Here is a 23,696-nt window from a genome sequence, read left to right on the forward strand (position 1 = left end):
TGTCAGGACTGACACAATGAAAACAGCAGCAGCAGCAGCATCGTGTCCCCATCTCCTGCTGCACGGAGCTGCAGGCTGCTTCATACAGACCCACCGGCACACACCGAACCCACAGTGCCATCTAATAACGGCACTGCTGGGGCCACGATGCAGGATTAGCACTGCGGCTGTCCCTGTATGCACAGGTGTGCTTATCTGTGTTTGTGTAGCAGCCTACCTGTTGTGCCTTTATGCCAGGCACGAGTGTGACTGAATGAACCACGAACCAGCCACGCACGCACACGCACAGGAGCCAAATCCCTCACAAGGTCAAGTTGCTGTTTGTAATACTCCGCTCGCGTGCACTCAAAATCGCATTCACGTAACATGTAAGGTGCGCGTGCATGTGTTAACTCAAAATATTTGAATTGTATGCTAATGACGTCCTTACCGTACACACCCTGGCCGTGCACGCCCTGCAGGAAGCCGGTAAACAGCCACAGGAGACCGAAAACTACCCCCATCTTCACATCGTCCTGTGGCCTCGTCGCTGCTTCTGCCCCCCTCCGGGGATGAGGGTGGATGTTCGGTTCTCCGCTGCTGCCGCTGCTCTTCCTCCGTCCTCCTCCGCTCCGTACACAATCCCACCCGGTGACCGGCTCTCATCCACAGATCCAAATATTTCCCTGCTAGCAGCCTCCGACCCCGGTTAGATATGACGGGCAGATGCGGTTCCGCTCATACCGGTGCTAACGTTTGCTAAAAGCGCCAGAAACCCTTGAGGAGAAGGACGTCCAGCGGCACCCGGCGAGAGCAGATGCTTCACTCGCTCCTTGATGATGACATTCCGGGGGAAAGGATCAAAACTGAAGGAGCAAACAGCCGGTGCGTCAGTCTTCTTTGAGCTGGTCAAAAGTGTGCGCTGACCGTCCGCCGACTCCACCGGGATGCGCGTCCGTCGGTCAGTACCGGAGATACATCCATCATCCTGCGGAGAAGCGCTACCGCTCCGTGTCAGCGGCTCGGCCCTTCAGGCCGGGGAGAGGAGAGGGACAGTCCGTGATGCCGTGAGTTCCAGCAAAGACGGATAAGCGGTCAGTCCGGTCGATTTGTCGGTGTATTTCACCGGTCGGTGAGAGACGTCACTCAGCCAACCGAGCAGTAAAGTCGCGGGAACGGAGAACGGAAGGACTTCCGGTATTTGTATATCAAAATAAAAGTCACCTGCCAGCTCATCCTCCGTGTTTATGGCTGATTCAGCAGCGAAATCTACAGTCTCTGGATTTCACTGTGCTAAAATATCGCGCTTATTATAAAATTATTATTATTATTAAGTAATACATTTTATTTTCTCCCTAATCAGCTGTTAAATGGGAATTACTGGTGCAGGGTGTCATGGTCCGGGTGAGTCCGGGGTTTTACCTCCGAATAACGGTTTCCACCTGGAAACTCTCCACCGGGTCTTCAAGTAACCACAGTTAGTGCTGACCGTCATAGATGTTTGCTCACAGCAGTGTTACCCCTGTGTTCTACACCCCCACTCATCCTGGATCCACTCACCTGCCTGCCCTCCCGTCACACCCTCGGATCACCTCACCTGGACACCACGCTGCTTCACCCGGACCAATTACCCCTCTCTTGCCAAAACCTCCACCTGCAAAGTTAGACAAAGTCTGGTTGTGATTCACTCTCATCAGGATCAGGACTCAGCTCTTGCACCTTGTTTCTTCTCGTGTCAGTGTTCAGAGATTACCTGTCCCCTCTCCCCGTGTCACACAATCATTTATCTAATAATTTCATGTTTGGATAAAATAAGTGAGACACATAACACTGAAATGTATGTTTCATAAAGTAGAAAAACCTTTTTAAAGTAGGTGTAATATTGTTCCGATAGCGACAGCCGTCGTGTTAGGCGGATTATTGTTAAGAGTAAAGGCGCTGACTTGTGGTGCCTTCCTGACAAACTGCAGCGGGATGGACACGAGCAGGAATCTGCCGCGCAAAGCGTCACGAGCAGCTTCTGTTTTACACCTGTGGGGGGGGAGAGAAAGGACAGCACTCCTCACGAGACACGCAGAGCCTGTGGGCGGCACGCGCGCTGGAAATGACAGCCTGAGCCCTCAGCGCGCACGTGTCCGATCTCCTGCTTCCTCCACGGGTCTCAGCAGAGCAGAGGGAGCCTGAGCTCAGCGATGGTGGCGGGATGGCAGCATCCAGGTCTCCGTGCTTAACGCTGAACACGGACGATCAACGATATATTTGAATAAATATTTGTTTAAAAAAGAAAGAAAACCAGTTTTCATCCAGCTTCTGCATCTTCTCGCTCATGAGCACACTTCCTCCGTTACACCAGCCCGTGTTGGTTATACATCCTTATTGCCAGGCTTATATACAGACTCTGGATTTTAACACCAATAAAGATGATGTCAAAATTCAATAAAACATGGATGAGGACACACGTGCTTGTATTGATTTCCCCTCTTCGACGACACAGACCTGTTGCTAAACTATTATGGGCTGTAAGCTAAAATGACTGGTAGGTTAAAATGATTCGTGCTGATTCTGTGTAACCAGACTTTTCTAATCTGAAGTCTAATTAAGCCTAAAATAAATAAAACAATTATTATATCTGCAAAGTCTACTCTTACAAAATGTGCACTCAGCGGTTTGCTGAGATACAAAATTCATGTTCAGTGTGTTTTTGCAGCCCTGCACTCCATTCCCAGTTTGTCATTTGGCCCTTGGGGAAACTGACTGCCAGTGTTGTCTCTGCACATAACATTAGCAAAGAACCACTTTTAAATGGTATCTTTAGCCCTTTGTTACTAGCTAAAAACATCATTTGTTTCCAGATGCTGTATGCAAGTTTAAACCCGATCTTTGCACAAAGGCCACAGCTTCTTCTTGTATGGTCCAGGAACTGGTGCAGGATTTTTGTCTTTGAGATCAGGAGAGCTTTGTTGTAAATATGTCTCAGTCTGAGTTCAGGCTAAATTAAAAAGACGCTCCGAGATGAATCCTTAATTTCCTCCCATTATCCAGCCTTACTCAAAAGGAACGAATACTAAAGACATTATTGCCATTCCTGTCCGGGGATTGGCTGCTCGTGACCAAACCACCTTATGTTGATAATTAAAAATAGCAGCGAGGGAGCATTAAGGAGAGCAAGGCCGAATGAGATGGAGACACAGAAATAAGAATTCAGAGAAGTTTTTCTTTTTTACGAGTAGTAATCAGTTCCCACTAAAGAGATCTAGAGCAGCAGCGGCTCCATGCACCATTACAACACTTTAATGGCATTTTCCCCCTCATTTGTGAACAGGAGAGAAAGGGGGATTAAAAGGAAATTAACCCACTGAAAGGAACTTTACCCAGTTTAACTGGAACCCTTTCATTCTGAAATCAGCTTGTGGGATGTGCAAGGATTAAATAACTTTAAGCAAACACGATGTTTAAATCACTCTAGACTTGGAAAACTCTAGATTTTCATACGCTGCTCACTGTGGAGCAGTGCTCTTAACATTTATGGATATTTTCACTGTATTTAAAAACCTATAGATACACCTGTTATAACACTTCTAATACAATCTATTTATAAACTGTATTTATTAATAGCAACCAGCATTTCTACCTCTAGTCCTGCCTCTTATTCAGTGTGCACTGCCACTGATTACACCGCACCTGCTCCTTTATATGGCACCTATAACTTGTATATAACTTGTACATAACTGTGTAGATACTTTGTAGGCACTTCTTTAACTTTAAGTCTATTTTTTTTCTCTCATTCTAAAGAAATTTTAATGTAAAAATCTACATGCTGCTAACGGAGAGTATTTTGTCTGTTGAGATTCACACGATCCTGGAAAAATTCAGTTCAGTTCAGTTTTCTTATACAGCTCCAAATCAGGGTACCCTACAATCCGTCCTGCTCTGCAGTAAAATCAGCGACATTTGACCGTCCTGTTGCTTTTGGAGTGTATTTATTTATGTATCTGTATTATATTATACAAACACATTAAAAGTGAATCTCTGTCCAAAAAATGCACTCAGTTTACTTCTTACTCACTATGAGCATCATTCATTATTCTCCCGCAGTTATTAAGGTTAGGATATGTATTTATTTTATTCCAATCCATTCTTCTCTTGCAGAATTTAAATAACCTTTATCAGATTTGATGGTTTTGTTACAGACTTTAAAAAAAGTGTTTTGCTTTTCTTTCACAGATGTGGGGATTAAATTGTGTTAAAATGTACAAAACAGTGATGTCATGTTTTGTGACGAGGACCCAGGCACAGAGAGACCTGATGAATTTAAGAATATTATGATTTAATAAAGAAATTTGCAGACTTGCACAGAGATGGTAAAATTATGATGACTGATAACGGAGACGAAGACAACAGATGATGAGGACAGGGAGGAACAAGGGTTTAAATGCACCAAGGAGACAGTCAGAGGGAACTCAGGACAACTGGAGACATTTAAGGATGCAGGGACTGACAGAGACGGGGAAGACGTCTCATTGTGACGAGTAAAGTGTATCTTGCTGGATGGGCAGCTCTCTGGGTGCTCAGCACCCCAAAGCTCTGACCCTAGAATCGCCCCTGCCGTGGATTAATAATGACTAACGATTAAACACAGAGTGAAAAACACTCTAATAGTCTGTAGCTGAACCATCTCCATTACTCAAAGGTACCAGTGTCTCTCAGTATTTCAAAACTGAGGTGACGTCATCATAGCTCAAGTTTCAACTTACCCTAAAATCCTCAGAGTCTTTAGTATCTTATATATTCAGGAAAACAGTATTTCATATGAAATGCTTTATCGAATTTCCAAATAAAATTTGGCAACAATAAAGTTTTGTATTATTTTGAACCGTGCCAACTGTACGCAGGAATGTGAGTATTTGTGTACTGCAGCTGCTCTTTTCAGCTGCTGCCATGAGCTGCTCTCAGTTCTTCAGGCGTCCACGTTCAGTCACTGTGTGACCAAACCTCTCTAATTTCACACTTTAATTACAGCAAAGCAGTAGAAATGAGCAGCAGAATACCAAACAGTCTCCTCCATCAGCTTTAGTTCACATGTTATCCACATTCTGAAGAATCGCATTAATACTAACAAGTTTCCCTGCAGCACTGCTTCGTCTGGGGGAATCTGCTCAAATAGCTAGGAGGACCCAGCTTTAATCAATACAATTACTAAAAAAGACACCCGGCTATCTCCCTCTACTGCTCTTTGAATTTAATTTGTGCCTGCATTTATCTTTTAGTCGCTCTGGGAATCCTGTAGCGAGTCAATAACACCACTTCAGCAGTTTGAAATCGTGTAGTTTAAGCACCAGTGTTTCATCATCTTTCTCTGGGTTTTCATTTCCAGGGCTTATAATGAGAATTACACATGTGGAGTAAATGTAGTTGAGGTAAATTACACAACATTACTTTTTATGCTACTTTGTAGAGCAAACTGGTAGTACCATCTGCTATTACTCTGATTTCTATAACATCCATGTTAATGCAGTGTTACAGCCCATTGTTTGGCTGTGTCCTGGTTCAGCTGACATACATTTCTCCTGAGAAGCCAGTGCAGTATAAACACCAGTGCTCCGTCGGAGTATGGGCCAGCTTTTGTACTATGCTGAGCATAGCTGTGTTTTTCTTTGGTTTCTGTCTCTCTCCATTAAAATAAAACCACCATAAAAATGAGTAGCATATTAGTTTACGTGGGCCGGGTCCTCCGAAGACCGAGGAGGCTGCAAGTGAGCGGCGGTAAAATTGGACGAGCCTTCAGATATGCGTCACCGCTGTCTCGGTGGAGCAGATATTTGAAGTTTACACAGCTACATTCTCGCCTGAAAATATGTTAAAAGTTTATTTTGTGACCCAGAAAGAGTAATAAGAGTAATATTAAAACTAAGTAGCTGCCGCCATTGTTGGAAACTGGAATGGGCTGGGCCGCGCTATGAATTCTGGGATAGGTTAAGCCACGAAGGACACACCCGACCCATCCTTCAAATCTGGGGAAAAGGAGGACGCATTTGTCGGCCGGATTCGGAGGAGTCTACGAATTTAGACAGCCTTGGGCGCGTCGCTGTGACAAATGCGGCCTCAGGAGATTTGGACACAGTAAATGTCGCCCTGTGTCACGAGTGTTCTGCCTGCTTGTTTAGTTCCTGTTCGTTCCAGTTTGAGTTCAGTTTTGTCTAAGAGCCTGCATTCTGGCTCCTCCATCCTGCCTGCTTCCCACACACATGACACATGTCTATTAAACACTTTGATATTGGGTTGGTCAGTTATTCATGTTAGAGTTCAATGTTCTGCTAATGCTGAATCCACAACGAGCTTCCTTTTTAAAGCTCAGCTCGACAAACATATTGCCTGCACAGTGTACAGATTAATCAATAATTTATAATGTAATCAGGAGAAGGGAAAATTAGAAAAAGCCTTAAGAATAAATTATTGAATGTAAAAAACTGAGATATGTGGAAACTGTGGCGATCCAACCCCGTCTACACTTCGGGAAAGTCCTGTGCTCCTTCTTCCTGATGTTGCATCACTCGGTATAGCTGCATCCATCATTACGTCTGTCTTCCACCTGCTTGTCCAACAGGCAGACACAGGCGAGGAGATGGAGCTGGACTTTAAACCAAAAGCGAGTCTTTATTATGGCTGATGACAGCGAGTCAAGGCAATAAGCACAGTGGAAACAAAACTAGAACTAAACTGGGAAACTAAATACTGTGATTCAACTATGAAAACTCAGAAGACTATCACGAAGAAAACTATGACTATGTACACAACTGTGACTATGACTGAGACGACTATAGCTATGAAGACATGGGGGTGGTAACACAGACAACGCAACAATGAACACAGGAAGACACAGGAAGACCTGATTGGCTGCACACATGAGCCAATCAGGGAAAGCGGAGACACATGAGGACACAGCTGACACAAATGGATCATGATGACATTACAGGGAAAGTACAACTCAAACACAATGACCACAGAAACCACGTGACCTCTTCAAAATAAAACAGGAAACAGAGACAGAGCTGACAACAAGAACTTGACAATATAAGAAACGCAGACCTGCAACAGATGAAGGGCGCGGGAGACTTAACACAGGGTTTGAGACACAAGGGGATCCAATCAACAGAGAACTGAAGGATGAGCAACTTAGAGCTAGAGAGGACTAGCTGTGATTAACATAACCAAGGAATTCAGTTCAATGTTATTTATATAGCGCCAAATCACAACAAAAGTCGCCTCAAGGCGCTTCATAGATACAGACAAAAATCCAACAATCATATGACTCCCTATAAGCAAGCAGTTTGGTGACAGTGGGAAGGAAAAACTCCCTTTTAACAGGAAGAAACCTCCGGCAGAACCAGGCTCAGGGAGGGGCGGGGCCATCTGCTGCGATTGGTTGGGGTGAGAGAAGGAAGACAGGATAAAGACATGCTGTGGAAGAGAGACAGAGGTTAATAACAGATATGATTCAATGCAGAGAGGTCTGTTAACACATAGTGAGTGAGAAAGGTGACTGGAAAGGAAAAACTCAATGCATCATGGGAATCCCCGGCAGCCTACGTCTATTGCAGCATAACTAAGGGAGGATTCAGGGTCACCTGGTCCAGCCCTAACTATATGTTTTAGCAAAAAAGAAAGTTTGAAGCCTAATCTTGAAAGTAGAGATAGTGTCTGTCTCCTGAATCCAAACTGGAAGCTGGTTCCACAGAAGAGGGGCCTGAAAACTGAAGGCTCTGCCTCCCATTCTACTTTTAAATACTCTAGGAACAACAAGTAGGCCTGCAGAGCGAGAGCGAAGCGCTCTAATAGGGTGATATGATACTACAAGGTCATTAAGATAAGATGGGCCTGATTATTTAAGACCTTGTATGTGAGGAGCAGGATTTTGAATTCTGGATTTAACAGGAAGCCAAAACAGGAGAAATCTGCTCTCTCTTTCTAGTCCCTGTCAGGACTCTTGCTGCAGCATTTTGGATTAGTTGAAGGCTTTTCAGGGAGTTTTTAGGACTTCCTGATAATAATGAATTACAGTCGTCCAGCCTGGAAGTAATAAATGCATGAACTAGTTTTTCAGCGTCACTCTGAATGAATAGCAAAATACAAAGACTCTCAAGTCCTAACTAATATTTGCAATCACAAGAACTCGTCCTATGTGCGAAAGATGTATAACTGAAGCCGGATTAACTGTGTGAGGTGTTGATGAACCAGCGTGAGGAGTGGGCTGCTGAAACAAGAAGGCATAAATGGACAAGCGATGAGATCAGGGTGGGTTACGCAAAGAGGATGTTTGACACCCAACATCTAGACTCATGGCAACATATATAAACTAAACAAAAAGCAAAAATGAAGCTGATAATTTCAGATTCACGACCAAAAAAATAGATCCCACAGTCCGTCTGAAGCTTCAATCAGCTTCAAAGAATATTTAAACTCTCCCAGGAGCTTATTAATGGGAAAGCCTGTGTGCCAGAAGAAGTGCGAGTGTGTGTGTTCATGCAGAAGCTCTTAACCTCCGAACATTTCAAGAATAACGTGTCTGCACAGAGGCTTTGACTCTATAATAGAGATCCAACTCCTGACGAATGGTATGAGCTGCTAATGGTCTCTGAAGAGGACCACAACAGAGCAATTAGTCATAGACAAACAGCTCTCTGTTTAACAGGAGGGACTGTAGAGCCATCAAGTCTCACCATGGGAGACTATGAAGATGAAAAACAAGAGGAGTAAAAGAATGAGAGGGAGAATAATCAAAGTTCAGTAATAAAACTCTATCCAGAGAAAAAGAAAAGACAGAAATGTGGGAAGGAAAACACTCTACGTGACAGATTCTTAAACACAAAGGACCAATTTGCTGAAAAGGACATTGTGTGGATGTGTATGGGAGGTCACATCATCCTCAAAGGATCCAGACATCTTTTATACACATTTGGCCACCTTGTTAGGAACAGCTGATCCACTGTTCATTAATGCAGATATCTGCAGACACAGCTCAGACTGCTGAAGGTCAAACCAAGCAAGAACGGGGAAGGAAGGCGATTTAACAATGTTTCACTTCCTGCAATAAATAAACACGACGCCAGAGCCATGCTTAATGGTTTAGTTGAAACAGAGCCACACAACGGGCCGAAGGATGCTGGCAGCACATGCTGCAGACAGAAGCACACACCTCCATCCAGCATCTGAGAGCAGGAGACGCAAGAGAGAGAGCAAAACCTCAATATTCTGCCTGGTGACATTTGGAAAGTAACAATACCTGTCAAAGGTGAGAATATTTTTTATAAAGTCAGGACGTATTTGGGAAGCAAGGACGTTAGGTAGACAAAACTGCCACTTTGTAGTTGTTTTTCTTGTCGTGCTGACCATTCAAAGTTCATTAAGTGATGCAAGTGATGGCATTTTCAGCACCATCCATCTTCTTCCGCTTTATCCGGGGCCGGGTTGCGGCGGCAGCAGCCCAAGCAGAGAAGCCCAGACCTCCCTCTCCCCAGCCACCTCCTCCAGCTTATCCGGTGACACCAAGGTGTTCCCAGGCCAGCCGAGAAATATAATCTCTCCAGCGTGTCCTGGGTCTGCCCAGGAGGCACCCAGAGAGCATCCTTGTCAGATGCCTGAACCACCTCAGCTGGCTCCTTTCAACGTTGAGGAGCAGCGGCTCTACTCTGAGCCCTTCTCACCCTATCTCTAAAGGACAGGCCAGCCACAGAGGAAGCCCATTTTCGCCGCTTTTCAGGACATTTCACAAAATTAGGATATTTTTCATCACAAACTGAGGAAAAATCTTTGGAAACTGAGGAGAGGGGATGACATTTTTAGATTTTCAGTCCAAAGTGATGTATTCAGAGAAATTGAGAAACAGTTGCATGTCGCTTTTGTGAGACACGACATTTTTAAAAGGTGAAGATAGCTTTGGGAGAAAGAGTTTTCTTCATGCCCCCCCCTCTCAAAATCTAAGATATTGCCAAACAATCTTTCTCCATTTAGCCTGTAACAGCTTACAGACCTTTCTGCTGATCGGTTTTAGCACAACAGTTAAAAATAGGCTAAATCCATTTAACTCTTATGTTAGTTAAGCTATTGTACCAGTCATGTGATTAATGCAGGTGTAAACACCCACAGTTTTGTCAGCAACATTAAGATAATAAGACAATCCCATTACTATCTGCATGTTCACAGTCATTTTAATTTGGTTTATAACAGATTGAGCTGAAACATGCTGCTCACTGTGTGTGCACTGCTGAGCAAAATAAAGCAGAAATTAACTGACCCGAGCGGTACCAGTATTATTCCTGAGGAGATGCAATAAGTGAGGCCAACTCTAAACACTTGTTTAGCATAAGGGACTGAAGAGTTGTTTTGCCTGTCCCATTTGGTTCTTTAGCCGTCAGAACTGTTGTCTGAAGACCAACAAGGAGACCCAATGGATTTACTTTGCCAAATGGATCATCACGGCCGATCGATCGTATTGGTCCGATCGACCTTTGTTGTTATTATTTATTTTATTTTCAGTTGTTACAGACGGGACAGACATGACTGAGGGATAGGAAAGGGAGAAAGAAGGAGGAAGGAAAAGAAAAACAGAGCAACATACTAAACACAACACCATCACGTTAATCTAGCTAAGTGTAAACAGCAGTAAATACTAAATATTGAATGTTGTTGTGTAGCAAGCAGGACCGACAGCGCACAATGTGCTTTGAGGTAGCAGCCAATAAAGGTGTAGTTTGTGTCTATGAACAGTGAACACCCGTGTGCACACCTGTGTGGATCAGCGCGCTTGTATTCAAAAGGTTTCCACATGTAATGGTCTGCTAGATGATGTAGAGAGCCATAGCCCCGCCCCCCAGGGCATGAAGCAGGCATGGAGGAGATCCAGCCTCCAGACATCCAGAGGCCCCAGAGTGCGAGAGCCCAAGGAGGACCACTGGAGGGGCATCCGTGCCACCCTCCTGGGAAGAGCTGAGGAGAGCCCCAGATGAGGGGTCACCCAGTAGCCACGGAGCAGAAGCCAGAGGGGGCTGCACTGGTGTGCCCGCCGGCAGCCAGCTGTGCCAGAGTGAACCGAGTTGTCAGTGTTGTCTCTGTGTTGAAGAGTTTCAACACAGAGACAACACTGGAGCTGTCAGCCATCCATTCATGCACCTGATCTGAAAACTTCTCAAATTCCATTAAGTCAGCTGTCCTGTCACAACCACAGCAGTCATACTTCAGTGCAGCAGACCGAGTGCTTCACATCTTAGGAAACTGATTTAAATCTTCTCTTCCTCAAAGGAAAATGTCTAACACAAGGCCAGCTGCAAAGACGGCCGTCTGCACGGCTCATTGTGTTTTCAGTGGGAATCCAGGAGATCAGTCTAATGTTCGAATTCTCAGCAGATCTTCTCTTTTCTAGTCCTCATCGGTTCTCCTGCCCACCTTTCCCTTGACCGTTGAAAACATCGTGGAGGTTAGAGGAAAGTGGTTAGGAAAAGGAAATAGGAGGTACATGTAGGCACTAACTACAGTTGTAGTTTTCCGAGAGAAACGAAGCTTTGCTGTGTGAGAAGTGTCAGATCATGGAAGATAGGAGGTTACTGTCAAAGATGAGGACTGGTCAGAAAGTGACCTTTGACATGCGGGCCTCATGCTCTGACTCTATTAGATTTGTTTTAATTAGTGGAATTGTGGAGTATAATATAAAAAATTATATTAAATGTCACGATAACTTCAAGTCATTCAAAGATTATAATGGACAGTGAGTCCAGGCTGAATGAGTCCACAGTGGAAGTGTGTGAAGCACCACCTGCTCTGCATTGTAGCGCTCTCCTGGTGAAGCTGGGTGTCAGCTGGCAGGCTGATAACAGCATAAATCAGCACTTTGAGTCTAGTTTGTTTATGTACCTGAGGGACATGTGCAAGAGTAGAAGTTAAAAATAAAACAAACTCAGAATCAACTGTAAGCGTAAGCATATCTTTGTCTCCAGGCAAAATGCACATGTTGGTTTGGCTGCTGCAGGGACGTTGGTCGGCTCTTTAAGCAAACATGCAGGACAAATACAGCTTTCCAATTAACTACAACGGTGGATCTTCCACTTGGACACCATGATGGTGTAAAGTTAGGTGTGCCAGCACAGGTAGAAGAAGCTGATCGCTGGTAGGTCTCAGCTCTACTGTGTTTGTCATGTTATATCAGTAATGTTTAGTAATCACCTGCAAATATGGCCTCCTCTGTTGTACAGTAAGCTTGAGTGAATGCAGCCAGCCTTAACACAGAACACCCTTTAAACCAATTTGATTTATTTACTTAATTGTATTATTCATATTGTTGTCTTGTGGATGTTGTGTTTGCTGGCACAGCTGCTGCATATCACTCAGACTGATTCTCTTTTTTATACAGTAGCATGCTGGGACCTGGAGACTCTCACCAATCAGTCTGAGCTGTTGTTTAGCTCGTTCCTTACCATACTGGGTTTTTGCAGAGTTCAAGTTTTTGTTTCTATACAGGTGTCTAGTGTAAGACTAAAGTGTTGCAGTCAGCATAAAGTGGCATTGAGCTACTCCATGCAGGAAGTAACTGAAAACATCACATCAGAGAAACAGATCTTTTTATACAGTCTAGTAAACATTCACCGAGCTGGCCGTTTCACTTTCCTTCCTGTCTGGCTGTCTTTGACTCTTCTCACCTGCATGTTGTTACTGTGTCACTTCCCTTAATTGCCCTGCGGTGTGGTGTCTTCCACTCAGTCGCTGTCTCAGTGTCTGATTCCTTCCTGTGTTCTCCCTGCCAGTTTATCTTTTCATTGATTTAGTTTGCTTCTTCGTTTCAAGGACTTTTCTGTTTATATGTTCCTGACTTTGAGTCTGCATCTGCGTCATTACCTGTAATTCTTCAGAATATGCTGAGACCACATAATGGACCAATGAGAAAATTGATCCCACGGTGGCGTCAAATGCAGCAGCTGCACTCTCTGTGTCTAAACTTTATCTACAGTTTAGTGTCTAGGGTCTTAACAGTGTTTAAATAGTGTTTAATGTCTACATGTTTACAAATGAGTGCATGTAGTTTAACCAAGATGATGTTGCTTACAAGATATTGTTGCCGCTTCCTTTTGGATGTAAGAAAGAAAACCGAACAACTCATCTTGGAGCTGAAAGTTATAGAGGTTTACTGGGGCCTGGGACTTCTCCACCAGGTCTTTACACCAACATATCTCACTTAGATAGAAGGGGCCAGAAGTGGTGTGAGAGAAAGCGACGGATTGGCTAGCTGTTTGCCCAAACAGGACCCAATAACATCCCTTATTCTGGCCAATGCACACTCAGCAGACAACCAAATAGATCACAATCCAGTCTTTAAGTGATGACGTATGAATCCTGCTTCTGGGTCCAAACTACTCTGCATTTATTGAGGCTGTTGTGTTTTTAACATGTTTTAATGCTTTGTATCTTGTTCTATTTAATCTGAACAAGCCTCTAAAAACAGTCAGTGATCACTGTCGGCCTGTCTCGGTTTTTATCATCGCTGTTCATTTTAAAGCTCAGTTTTTAAACCCTTACGATGTAACTCCAGCTCAGCCCATGCAGCAGTATATGAATGACTAACCTCGTATTGTGGATGGATTATCTCAGTTGTTCTCCTGACTGAAGTTTGGTCTGTTTACAGCATCCTGCCATGCGATTGCAATTGTCCCTAACCATCGGGAACCCTCACGTTAACTTCAAGTGGAAAAACCTTAGCGTTCATCCTCCAGCTTCACTGTGTTTATATTATGCTAACATAGCTGTGTAGCTAGCTATCACGTAGCACATCATTATATACCAGCTAGTCCAACTTCAGTAACCCTACAAACGTCACTGCTGTTTAGTTTCCTGTCTTCATTTATGTTGGAAGTGATAGCAGAGCTGTACGTTTGAATTTTTCAGAAATCTCTCAGTCAGAACATGCTATATCATGTTTAGGTGGAAGCTAGCGAGCTAACTTCCTGCTAACTTCCTGCTAACTTCTAACTCTGTTAAATGTAATAAATTCTGTTTTCATGGATCCTGGATGTTAAACTTCATAGTTACACCTGATAAAGCAGCAACGCTGATCATTTTATTACAGATGAAAGAATTTAGACCGTTTTTAACTTTCAGTGATGCTGCAGTGATCGTTGGACTTTGGGACCTGAAGCAGAGTTTGGACCCAGAAACAGGTCCAAACTCATGACGTCAGACCAGACAGCTGCTAAGATCCACACAGCATGATGTAAGGGACGGTGTGTTTTTATTTTGATTGAATCCTGCTTCAGCAACACCCTAGACTCTGCCATTTAGCTCGCTGGGCTGACAAACTATCCTGCTGACTACATCTTTATAGAAGAAGGTAAGACTTGTGATGGGTTTTCTTAGTCACAAGTGCCAACCCTTCTGCCTGCCTAGGGAATTTACATCTGTTAATCTTGTTGCTGTTTACACCCCTCCCACTGCCAACATCAGTGACAGACGCGAGTCCGTCAGTAACTGATGCCCTAGTAGAGTGCCTAGTAGGAAGAGCAGGAGACTTCATTCACACATATTTAAAGGTTTTTATTGCCCAATCAGCACCAACATGTTGACTTTCCAACAAGAGGAAATGGCCTACTGGGCTTGGTGTACACAGCCTATAAGGGGCAAGGCCTCCTGCCTCCCCTGCCCTGGTCTCTCTGATCACATCACCATGATGCTGAGACCCACATACAGACCCACAGCGAGAGTCATCAGACATGCACAAAATCAGACACAAGTGTGGTCAGAGGGGCCCTCCTACGCTCTGAAGGACTGCTTCAGCACTACAGACTGGCAGCTTCAGATATGCAGCCACCTACAATGACCACACAGTCACTGAGGAATATACCGAGGCTGTCACAGCACAGTACCAAATGCATATGGCTGGCAGGTTCTCAGGTCTCTGCATGCACGCTGCAGGACTAGCCAGCCAGAACCAACCGGTCTAGTGTATTCAGTACAGTGAGAACATATCTGATCATTTCAGTAACACCACAATCTGCCTGGGGTGGCATAAGTATTTTGTTCATTCATCAAAGCAAATACCAAGAAGTGACATGTCAATGCTGGCACAGTTGTCAAGTGGCGAGTGTTGGAGTGAGAACCTGTGATCGTGTGTGTGGATTATCTGAAGAAGGCGTGCTTTTCCCCTGGACTTCCCTGGAGCCCATTTTCCTCACTCAGCTGTACACAGCCCCCCCGCACCTTCTTGTATATACACCTGGTGAATTGTAAATAAATCTTTCTTGTGTGCATCTGAGCCCAGAGTCCTGCGCTTGAGTCCTCCTCTAAACCGTAACAACGGTGGATACACATATTATGAAATTTAAACGTATACACTGCATACAAACCAAACAACAGAATTCCCCGCTCGTCCCTGTGGGCGGTCTCTCCTTCAAGCTCGGGTCCTCGACCTGGGATCTGCTGGAGCCAATCGCCTAGATTGGGGGTCAACGCACCGAGTGCTCTGATACCGGTTACCTTCACCCTCCACATCTTCTCCAGCTCTCCTCTGAGTCCTTGGTACTTCTGTAGCTTCTTATGTTCCTTCTTCCTCATGTTGCTGTCATTCGGTATCACTACGGCCGTCTTCTTCTGTATGTCCACCACCACTATGTCCGGTTGGTTAGCCACCACCATTTTGTCCGTCTGAATCTGGAAGTCCCACAGGATCTTAGCTCGGTCACTCTCCACCAGCCTAGGGGGGTAGTATTGTTGTCATGTGATGAAGTGTGGACAGGTTTTCTGATGTCTGATCTAAAATTACTGACCATATTGATCCTCTCCAAACTATTTATGTACACAGTTCACCAAAAACACCCTGGAGAAAGAGTGAAAAGGTTAAGTTGTCATGTTCCCCATTTCTCTTAAATGTGCTGTAATCACACTGAAGAAAACACTTCGATCCATTGGTAATTAATGATTATAGAGCAATTTGTAATCTTTAATTTCTCAGCAACATATTTAACAAAATTGTCTACAAACAACAGAATGAATACCACTCAACTTACAGACTTTATGACTAACACAAACCTGGACTGACTGATCACAGACGCTCACTGCAGTCATCTATGACCTAAAGACCAACAGTGATTCACAGAGTTTCAGCTGTAGATACAGATGACTTTTCTGTGGTGGTCTCATCTATTTTAACAAACTAATGAGCTGCAGTGATGATGTTGTCCTTGAAACCTTGTAGAAATGAACAGAAACAAAACAGAAATGTTTGTAGTTGGTCAGAGAGAGAAAATTTGTTTTAATGTATCATCTTAGTCTTTGAAACACAGTTTTAATGATCACATCAATGAGGTTTGATCTGCTTCTGTCACTTACAAATAGATCCAAGGTTAGAAATGTTCTACCTCAAACTGAAAATGTCTATTTTATCACTGAAAGCAGGTGTTTACTACAGAGATACTTGAGTGAATTTGCAGTGCAGTGCAGCACACTCTCTGTCGATATGACTCAGTGGAGCTCACCCAGCAGTAATCATTTATTTAATCACACTTTGGATCTCGGTGTTTAAGTGAATGGCTAACCTGTTTTGGTAATGCAAAAACAATAATGACCGATCTTTTTTGTTTGTTTGTTTTTAATGAATACATGTGCATGTGTCTGCTTGTAATAATTAGCAGAGGTAGCATTAAAATCATAGCCCAGGCTAAATTCATCGTCTGATTAGAAGCAGCAGGTAAACCACCTGTCAGAACTGGGGTGACATATACTAAAACCCAGTTATCCACAGTCTAGTGATGTGACTGAAGCACACTTCAGAGCAGCATTCTGCATGCTTCAGAAGCTCAATGCAGTTCTGAAATGTCAGTGTCGGGTATCCCTACCTTTAGTTAGTTGGAGACAAATTGCACATTATAGTTTGTGGTTGATATTTGAAAAGTTGTGTTTAAAAATACCTGAAATACTTTGAGGTGTGAGTTGCAAATGTAAATGTCATTATTCTACTACTCAATTTCCAAGCAGCTCCAGGGTGCTGCCCACAGAAGAGTAACTCGCAGGAAACTCAACGCAAGGCGCTGAAATGCCGGTCCAGCCTGCTTTAACCCATGTCCTCCGCCCGCTTTATAGATGAATAGATGGAGAAACTTTAGACCTCAGTCAGGGAAAAAAGTCATCCTAATAGCACTCTGAATTATTGATGAAAGGCAGATTTCTGCTCTGTTAATAATACATACAGATGTTGACTTTTGTGATGATGCTCTAAGTGTTGAAACTGGATATCCTGGTTTTCTGATGCTTATTTTAGGAGAGAAACATCTTCTATTTGTAGCAGCGATTAACCTCAGCCACGAGGTCAGACCATGTCAGATCAACAAAAGTGCCTCGGTGCTTATTTCTCTTCGTCTTTAGCTGCTAACATCACGGTGTTTGGGTGACAGTGAGCCACATCTCATATTTTGCTTCCAAGGAGCCAGACATTCTTGTAATATTTTAAAGTGGTCTTGAGTAATAGTTCTCCAGGCTTTCTGAAGGTCTTACAAAGATCCTCTTTGGAAACTGGCTGTCTAATTTTAGACTGTATCTATAGGCACTTTGCTACAAACAGCCTCTTGCAAAAACAGATAACTTGTTCCCATAGCTTTAGTTGAATCTATGAAAAAAGTCAATGATAACACAGTTTGATAGGCATATCCTCCTGAGACCCAGCCTGTTCATTCAAGTCCTTTGTAGTGGACACAAATCACAATAAAAGTTAAACTGAAAAATGCTTTCATTTCCTCCATTCTCAGGAGGATGTAATAGCGTTGCACCAACAAGGTGATTCCCAAGTAACTATTAGCCAGAAACCTGGCATGCAGTGTGTCACCATGCTGTGTCCTGCACCATTGGGGGACAAACAAAGACGTGGCAGGGATTAAAAACTATAGCAAAGACCTGACACAAGATCTAAGATTGCATCTGGCAGATCGATTGGTCCATTTACTGTTCATCGAAAATCAAAATGATCTTTCTTAAGCAAGGAAAACAGGGAAAAGTCTGACATGTACACAAGAACCTGAATGAATAGAAGTGTCAACAGGTCTTTTAGAGTGATGAACTTCTGGGTTCAAACTCTCATCAATAGAGGAGGTCAGGAGAGAGGTTCAACAAAGTCTACAGTGGCGGCTCGGTCATGGTTTGGGTCTGTGGTTTTGGCTAAAAGCTGATCAAAACTGATGAAACCGTGGATGCAGAAAAGTGCCTGATTGGCAAGTACTTCCATGCACGTCATTCATGGACTGACACAGGAACTGATAGAGAACGAGAAGAAGAAGCAGAGTAACTGAACAGAGGTGAAAACAAGCAGGTCTACGTGGGAAGGACATTTGAACGGAGAGACACATTAGAGGAAGACTCGTGAACTGCATCCAGTGTTCTTCCACATAGCACACGATGTATATTACATATGCACTTGTGTTGTGTATTAACTTGTGTTAATATTGATATGGTATGGCTTAAATGACACAGTGCCCGTTGCAAAGCTAGACCATGACTGTCCTGCTAGCCGCCACATTTTATGAGCTTTCTTCCGCATGTTGAGCCTCTTGTGACGCTAAATAATTTTATAGACTGAAAAAAAGAACATGTTGGATTTGCTTAATTCAACTTTAGTTGAAAACAAATGTTTTGCTTTGGCAGCCACTTAAACAACTGAATTAAATCAACACAACTTACTCATATTCAATAGACCTGTGCATTTTGTGTAGATGAAGCATGATTGAAACATAATTAAGATGAGCTCTTGGAATATTTTTCTCACTTTATTCCAACACTATTCAGTAACTTTTACCCAAATACTACTTGGTAACTTAAATACATAATGTAGTCTTCATATCAAATAATGTTCAACAAAGTCTAGAGTCTGGTTTACATAAAACTTCAGTGGAGTCACAACAACCTTCACTCCATCCTCGTATTATTATCGAGGTTGCTGGAGCCAGATGTGATAGGGTAAGAGGCAGAGTACACCCTGGACAGCTCGCCAGTCTATCACATGCAGACAAACAACCATTTGCACTCACATTCACGGGTAATTTAGAATGACTGCATGACTTTTAACTGTGGGAGGACACCAGAATCCCCAGAGAGAAACCAGTGCAAGCTAGCCATATGGTGGATTTGAACCCATGACCTTCTTACTGTGAGGCAACAGCACTAAGCGCCATGTCACCAATCCAGGGTTGACAGAAGTAGGAAAGCTATGATTTCAAGGCTTGATGCAGAATTTTCTGTATGTTTTCGTCCTTGACAGGTTAAACCACAATAAAAAGCAACAGCATACATGTGGTGTGTGTAGTGATCTGCCTCTTATAACTCCACTGATTTTCCTGCAGTCTGAAATCTCATCTTGTTAATTTCATGAGTGCAGCAACTAACCACTCTTACTAGATTGTGTCAGGTCATCTCAACAAGAACAAATTAAGTTGTTGAATTTCGTACAGATCCTACGTGATTTAATTACGTTCAACATAGAAACATGAAACTTTTGTGTTCAAATTACGAGGTAGACTTTTTTAATGTAACAACCACCCAATATACTTTTTTCGGTTTACCAAAAGAGGTAGAGGCGGCTGCTCGACTTGACTGAGATGGATGCCTTCCTCAAACCACGATCCAAAGGTGCAAGACTGAAATCCCGTGCAGTGTCGCGAGATTTAACATTGCTATATATGAACAATTTAATCTACCCGCTCTGCATATCATGTAGTTTCTACACTATATAGTTACACTTAACTTTAAACCATGAGGCAATTGTGTTAAATACACGCAAGATGCTTACATAAATCCAAGAGCTTTTTTTCAGTGTCACCAGCAGCCTCTCTCACGTGACCCGATTTATCAATCAGTTTTGTTCTGTTTCTCCTTTGTCTGCAAACCCCTCTCCTCCTCCTCTTCCTCCTCCTTCTGTTTCATGTCCTGTGAATTATTGACGGAAGAGTTGCCTTTGATCTGGCTGCTAACAGACTTTGTTCCAGCTAGAGGAGGTTTTGTCTTCGAAGCTATGATCACTTGTAAAAAATAAATGCAAAATCTGTCCTGAATTATAAATTAAATGCAGGAGAACGAGCTGATTTTTGTACCTGTTTTCAACCTGAGGGCTTTTAGGTTATTCATGAGGAACTCTGAAGAGGATGGTGCCTGTCTTGAGGCCATGGCATGTCTGAGGGAGTGTGTGTGTGTGTGTGTGTGTGTGTGTGTGTGTGTGTGTGTGTGTGTGTGTGTGTGTGTGTGTGTGAGGGAATGAGGGAATGGGGGGATAACACTGTGCCACTAGATCCTGAGGTTCACGAGAGCAAAGCATCTTTTATTCATTGACACTCTGCTCAGAGCAACTCTGTGGTTCCCTGAAGGAGAACATAAAAAGCAGCAGTTGTAATGTGACAGATCGATGCTGTTCTTCATCACACCGCTGTTGGATGGTGTTGTCATGGCGCTACACCGACTGAGTTTCGGTCTGAATGTTTAATATAGTTTCAGTAATCAGGTGAGGGAATCAGGATTCAATTCGTAATTATAAATGACAGCGAGGAGGAGAACTACCCAGGATGTGATCACATTCAGAGATGAAATAAATGCTCATATGATGGAAAACGTGGAGGCATTAATGGTAGGGGGCTGCCAAAGTGGCCAAATTAATCTTTCACAATATTAACCCTCCTGTTGCCGTCACAATTTGTACACACCTTTTGTCCTGACTCTCATAAAAGATCAAAAATAAAGCATATGTCATATGTTTTCTGTACTAAAGTATATTATTATTATAAGGTACTGCAAAAGGTGTAAACAATATTTTTATCAAGAGATAGTATTTGTGTTGCCCCACTGGGCAGAAAGTAGTTTTAATTGCTGTTTAACGAAGGCAGTGGCAATAACAGTCAAATATGAACAACGAAACCAAAAAGACATCCTGACAGGGCAGCCTCGACCACCACAGGGGAACAAGCGAATAATACAGGCCGCCCCCTAAAAACGTCCCGTATCAAACACACACAATAACTGGTGGGAACAAGTGTAAGCATGTGTAGAGCAACAAGCAACTGTGCATGGAATTTGCAGATACTGTGTGCTGCAAATGTGAGAAATGTTTTACTCGTTCCAGCCACCCTCTTATTATTTAGGGGTTAGGGTTTGGGGTAGCTAGTTGACATGTCATAATCACCTATACTAACTCCTACAAGCCTTAGTTTAATGCCCTAAAGAATCTTTGTGCAGAAAACACGAGCTTGAACATGTTGGAAATACCAACTTGGTTTTTAAACGGTTCTTCAAAGCTTTTAGGTTCATTTAAATTCATTATTCTGCTGCAGGAAGAATCACTCTTCATATATATGCAAACTAGAGCGTGGAGCATGTTTTTGAAAAACATAATACGGCTTCTTCTTGGTCATCGACAGGCTGCAGGGCACAAAACACACAGACTTGCTGATCCAAACCTTGTGTTTCTCTCTGGTTTGGATCCACTGTGATAAAAGTCTCCTTATGCACACCTTTTACTTCAGTCAGTTGTCTCTAGCTAGGTTTCATCGAGGAATTTTTCCCATCATTTACTGTGAAATGTTGGTACATGTCAGCACCCCAGAGTTCAGTCTTGTCTCTGATCTTGTCCTCCTTCACTGATTGGAGTCATTCTTTATTTATTTGAACATGGATGGAGCTGTTTTTCTGTCTCAGTGAACAGTGATGTATTAATCACTTGATAGTAAGCTCATCTTCAGTGAATGAATGAGTCTACTTTGGTTGCAACTAATTCTCTTTGTCTCCATGCATTCCTTTTAAAACCTTTGGTGTAGCCATGACTCCCATTGTCCTGCCATGACTAGTGATTTTTCTTCTTTTCCTTCCTGGTTTTTCTTCCCTTGTTCCATAGTCTTTATCTGTCTCATTCTCAGGTAGAGTTATGTGACTTTCCTGCTCCCTCACACCTGTTCTGCATTAACTTATTGATTACCTGGTGCCGCTACTCTCTGCAAGATTGTAGCCATTATGGTTTTGCCTACCCAAAGACAGTTTAATTGTTTTGTGTTCTTGGCTTCCTGTTTAGTTTAACAGTTTAACGGCCAATACCAGTTACTCCACTCAAAGGGTCACTGCTCCACCTGACCCACCTTTTACTCAGCTGCCTGCCAGCTGTCCTACAAATGTCCCAGTCAAGATACAAACCGAAACTCCTGTCCCATTCCTGTTGAGAAATCGTGCCAATTACTCACAGTTTCTACAAATAAAATCTGCACAACTGCTGTCGGTCAAGTTAGAAAGTACCAAGTAGCTCTTTGAAGGACAACTCTCTCACACCTGCGACAGACGGGCAATCTGCAGCTGGATAGACCAGAGCACTCCCACTATAATACGTTTTTATCAGTTTATTATTACTATATTATTATGATATGTTTATTGGTAAATCTTCAGGTTATTTTCTTGATTTTTCATGTAATTTAATTAAATATGTTTTCGACTTAATGTTTGTATAAACTGTTCCACTGTACCATGGCAACCAGTGAGGCTGATCCATTGCTTATGAAAGTAAGGAAATAGCTCTCTGATCTTAAAGAGGTTAGTCCATGACTCTCTGAACTGAAGAAGAAAGACTCGGTCCAAAAACGTAGCACTGCTCAGTGCAGAGTGGGACCTGTCCTGGACATCCACCCATTAGTCGTCCTGCACTAAAGTGGTGGTCCACGATCAAAAGAGGGATTCAAATGGCAATGTTTTGCCACCCTGCCTGAACCTCTCCCACTGATGATAATTTACTCTATGTAGTGCATGCCCCAGTGAGGCTGCTGAAGGACTGTCTTCATTGCAAAACATCTGACCTTCTTCTAGTACACACTTTCATTTTTTCCTGTTTCAATTATTGTTCTGAACGCAGCAGCCAGGCTGCTAACAAGAACTAGCTGGAGTTAGCACACCACCCCCAACTCTTCCTCCACTTCAACAGGTTCCAGTGAAATTCAGAAAGAATTTTCAAATTATATTATTAACATATAAATCCTCCTTCATAGTTCGCAGAGCTACTGAGACCTTAACTGCAGCCGGCCTACTGATCGTGGTCTCCTAACTGCTACACACTTTAATTTTGGGGTGGCTGTAGCTCAGGTGGCAGAGCAGGTCAGCCACTAATCAGAAGGTCGGTGGTTCGATCCCAGGCTGCATCCGGGCTGCATGCCAAATATCCTTGGGCAAGATACTAACCCCATGTTTGCCTACTGGTGGTGGTCAGAGGGCCCGGTGGCGCCTGTGTCCGGCAGCCTCGCCTCTGTCAGTGCGCCCCAGGGCAGCTGTGGCTACAGTGTAGCTTGCTATCGCCAGTGTGTGAATGTGAGTGTGTGTGAATGGGTGAATGACTGAATGTAGTGTAAAGCGCTTTGGGGTCCTATGGACTAGAAAAGCGCTATACAAATGCAGGCCATTTAAAACCTGAGGTGATCACGCTCTTGAGCTTGAAGCAGCTAGCCTAAAATTGGGCCTGATGAAAATGTGGTTCATTTTAAACTCATTTCTATGTTTTGTCCGTTATCTGTGGTCGTTTGTTCTTCTAATGTCTGTAGGAGTGTGTATGCAGGGATGAAAGTCTTTGTGTTTGCATGTAGAACACCTATTTTAATGTGTTTCTGTCACGAATCGTAGTTCAGCACACAAGCTGGACCCAGAAGCAGAGACAACACGCCAAGGTGAACGCAAAATAAACGTTATTT

General features: G+C 43.3%; 1 protein-coding gene across 2 annotated transcripts in view; it reads right to left on the bottom strand.

Annotated features, from left to right (window-relative positions):
• Positions 1-1,486, bottom strand: part of LOC120744580 (MAM domain-containing glycosylphosphatidylinositol anchor protein 2-like) — a 138,164-nt gene extending 136,678 nt beyond the window's left edge. The window contains exon 1 of one of the 2 annotated variants that reach the window (XM_040049074.1): positions 431-1,484. In XM_040049074.1, the coding sequence (XP_039905008.1) occupies positions 431-503 (73 nt within the window). In that variant the 5' untranslated portion in view covers positions 504-1,484. Of the gene's footprint in view, positions 1-430 lie in introns of both variants that reach the window. The other variant, XM_040049073.1, reaches the window with a different exon arrangement.
• Between the last annotated feature and the right edge of the window lie 22,210 nt (positions 1,487-23,696).

Source organism: Simochromis diagramma, unplaced genomic scaffold, assembly GCF_900408965.1.
Source record: "Simochromis diagramma unplaced genomic scaffold, fSimDia1.1 OVJJ01000426.1, whole genome shotgun sequence".
Taxonomy (NCBI): Eukaryota; Metazoa; Chordata; class Actinopteri; order Cichliformes; family Cichlidae; genus Simochromis; species Simochromis diagramma.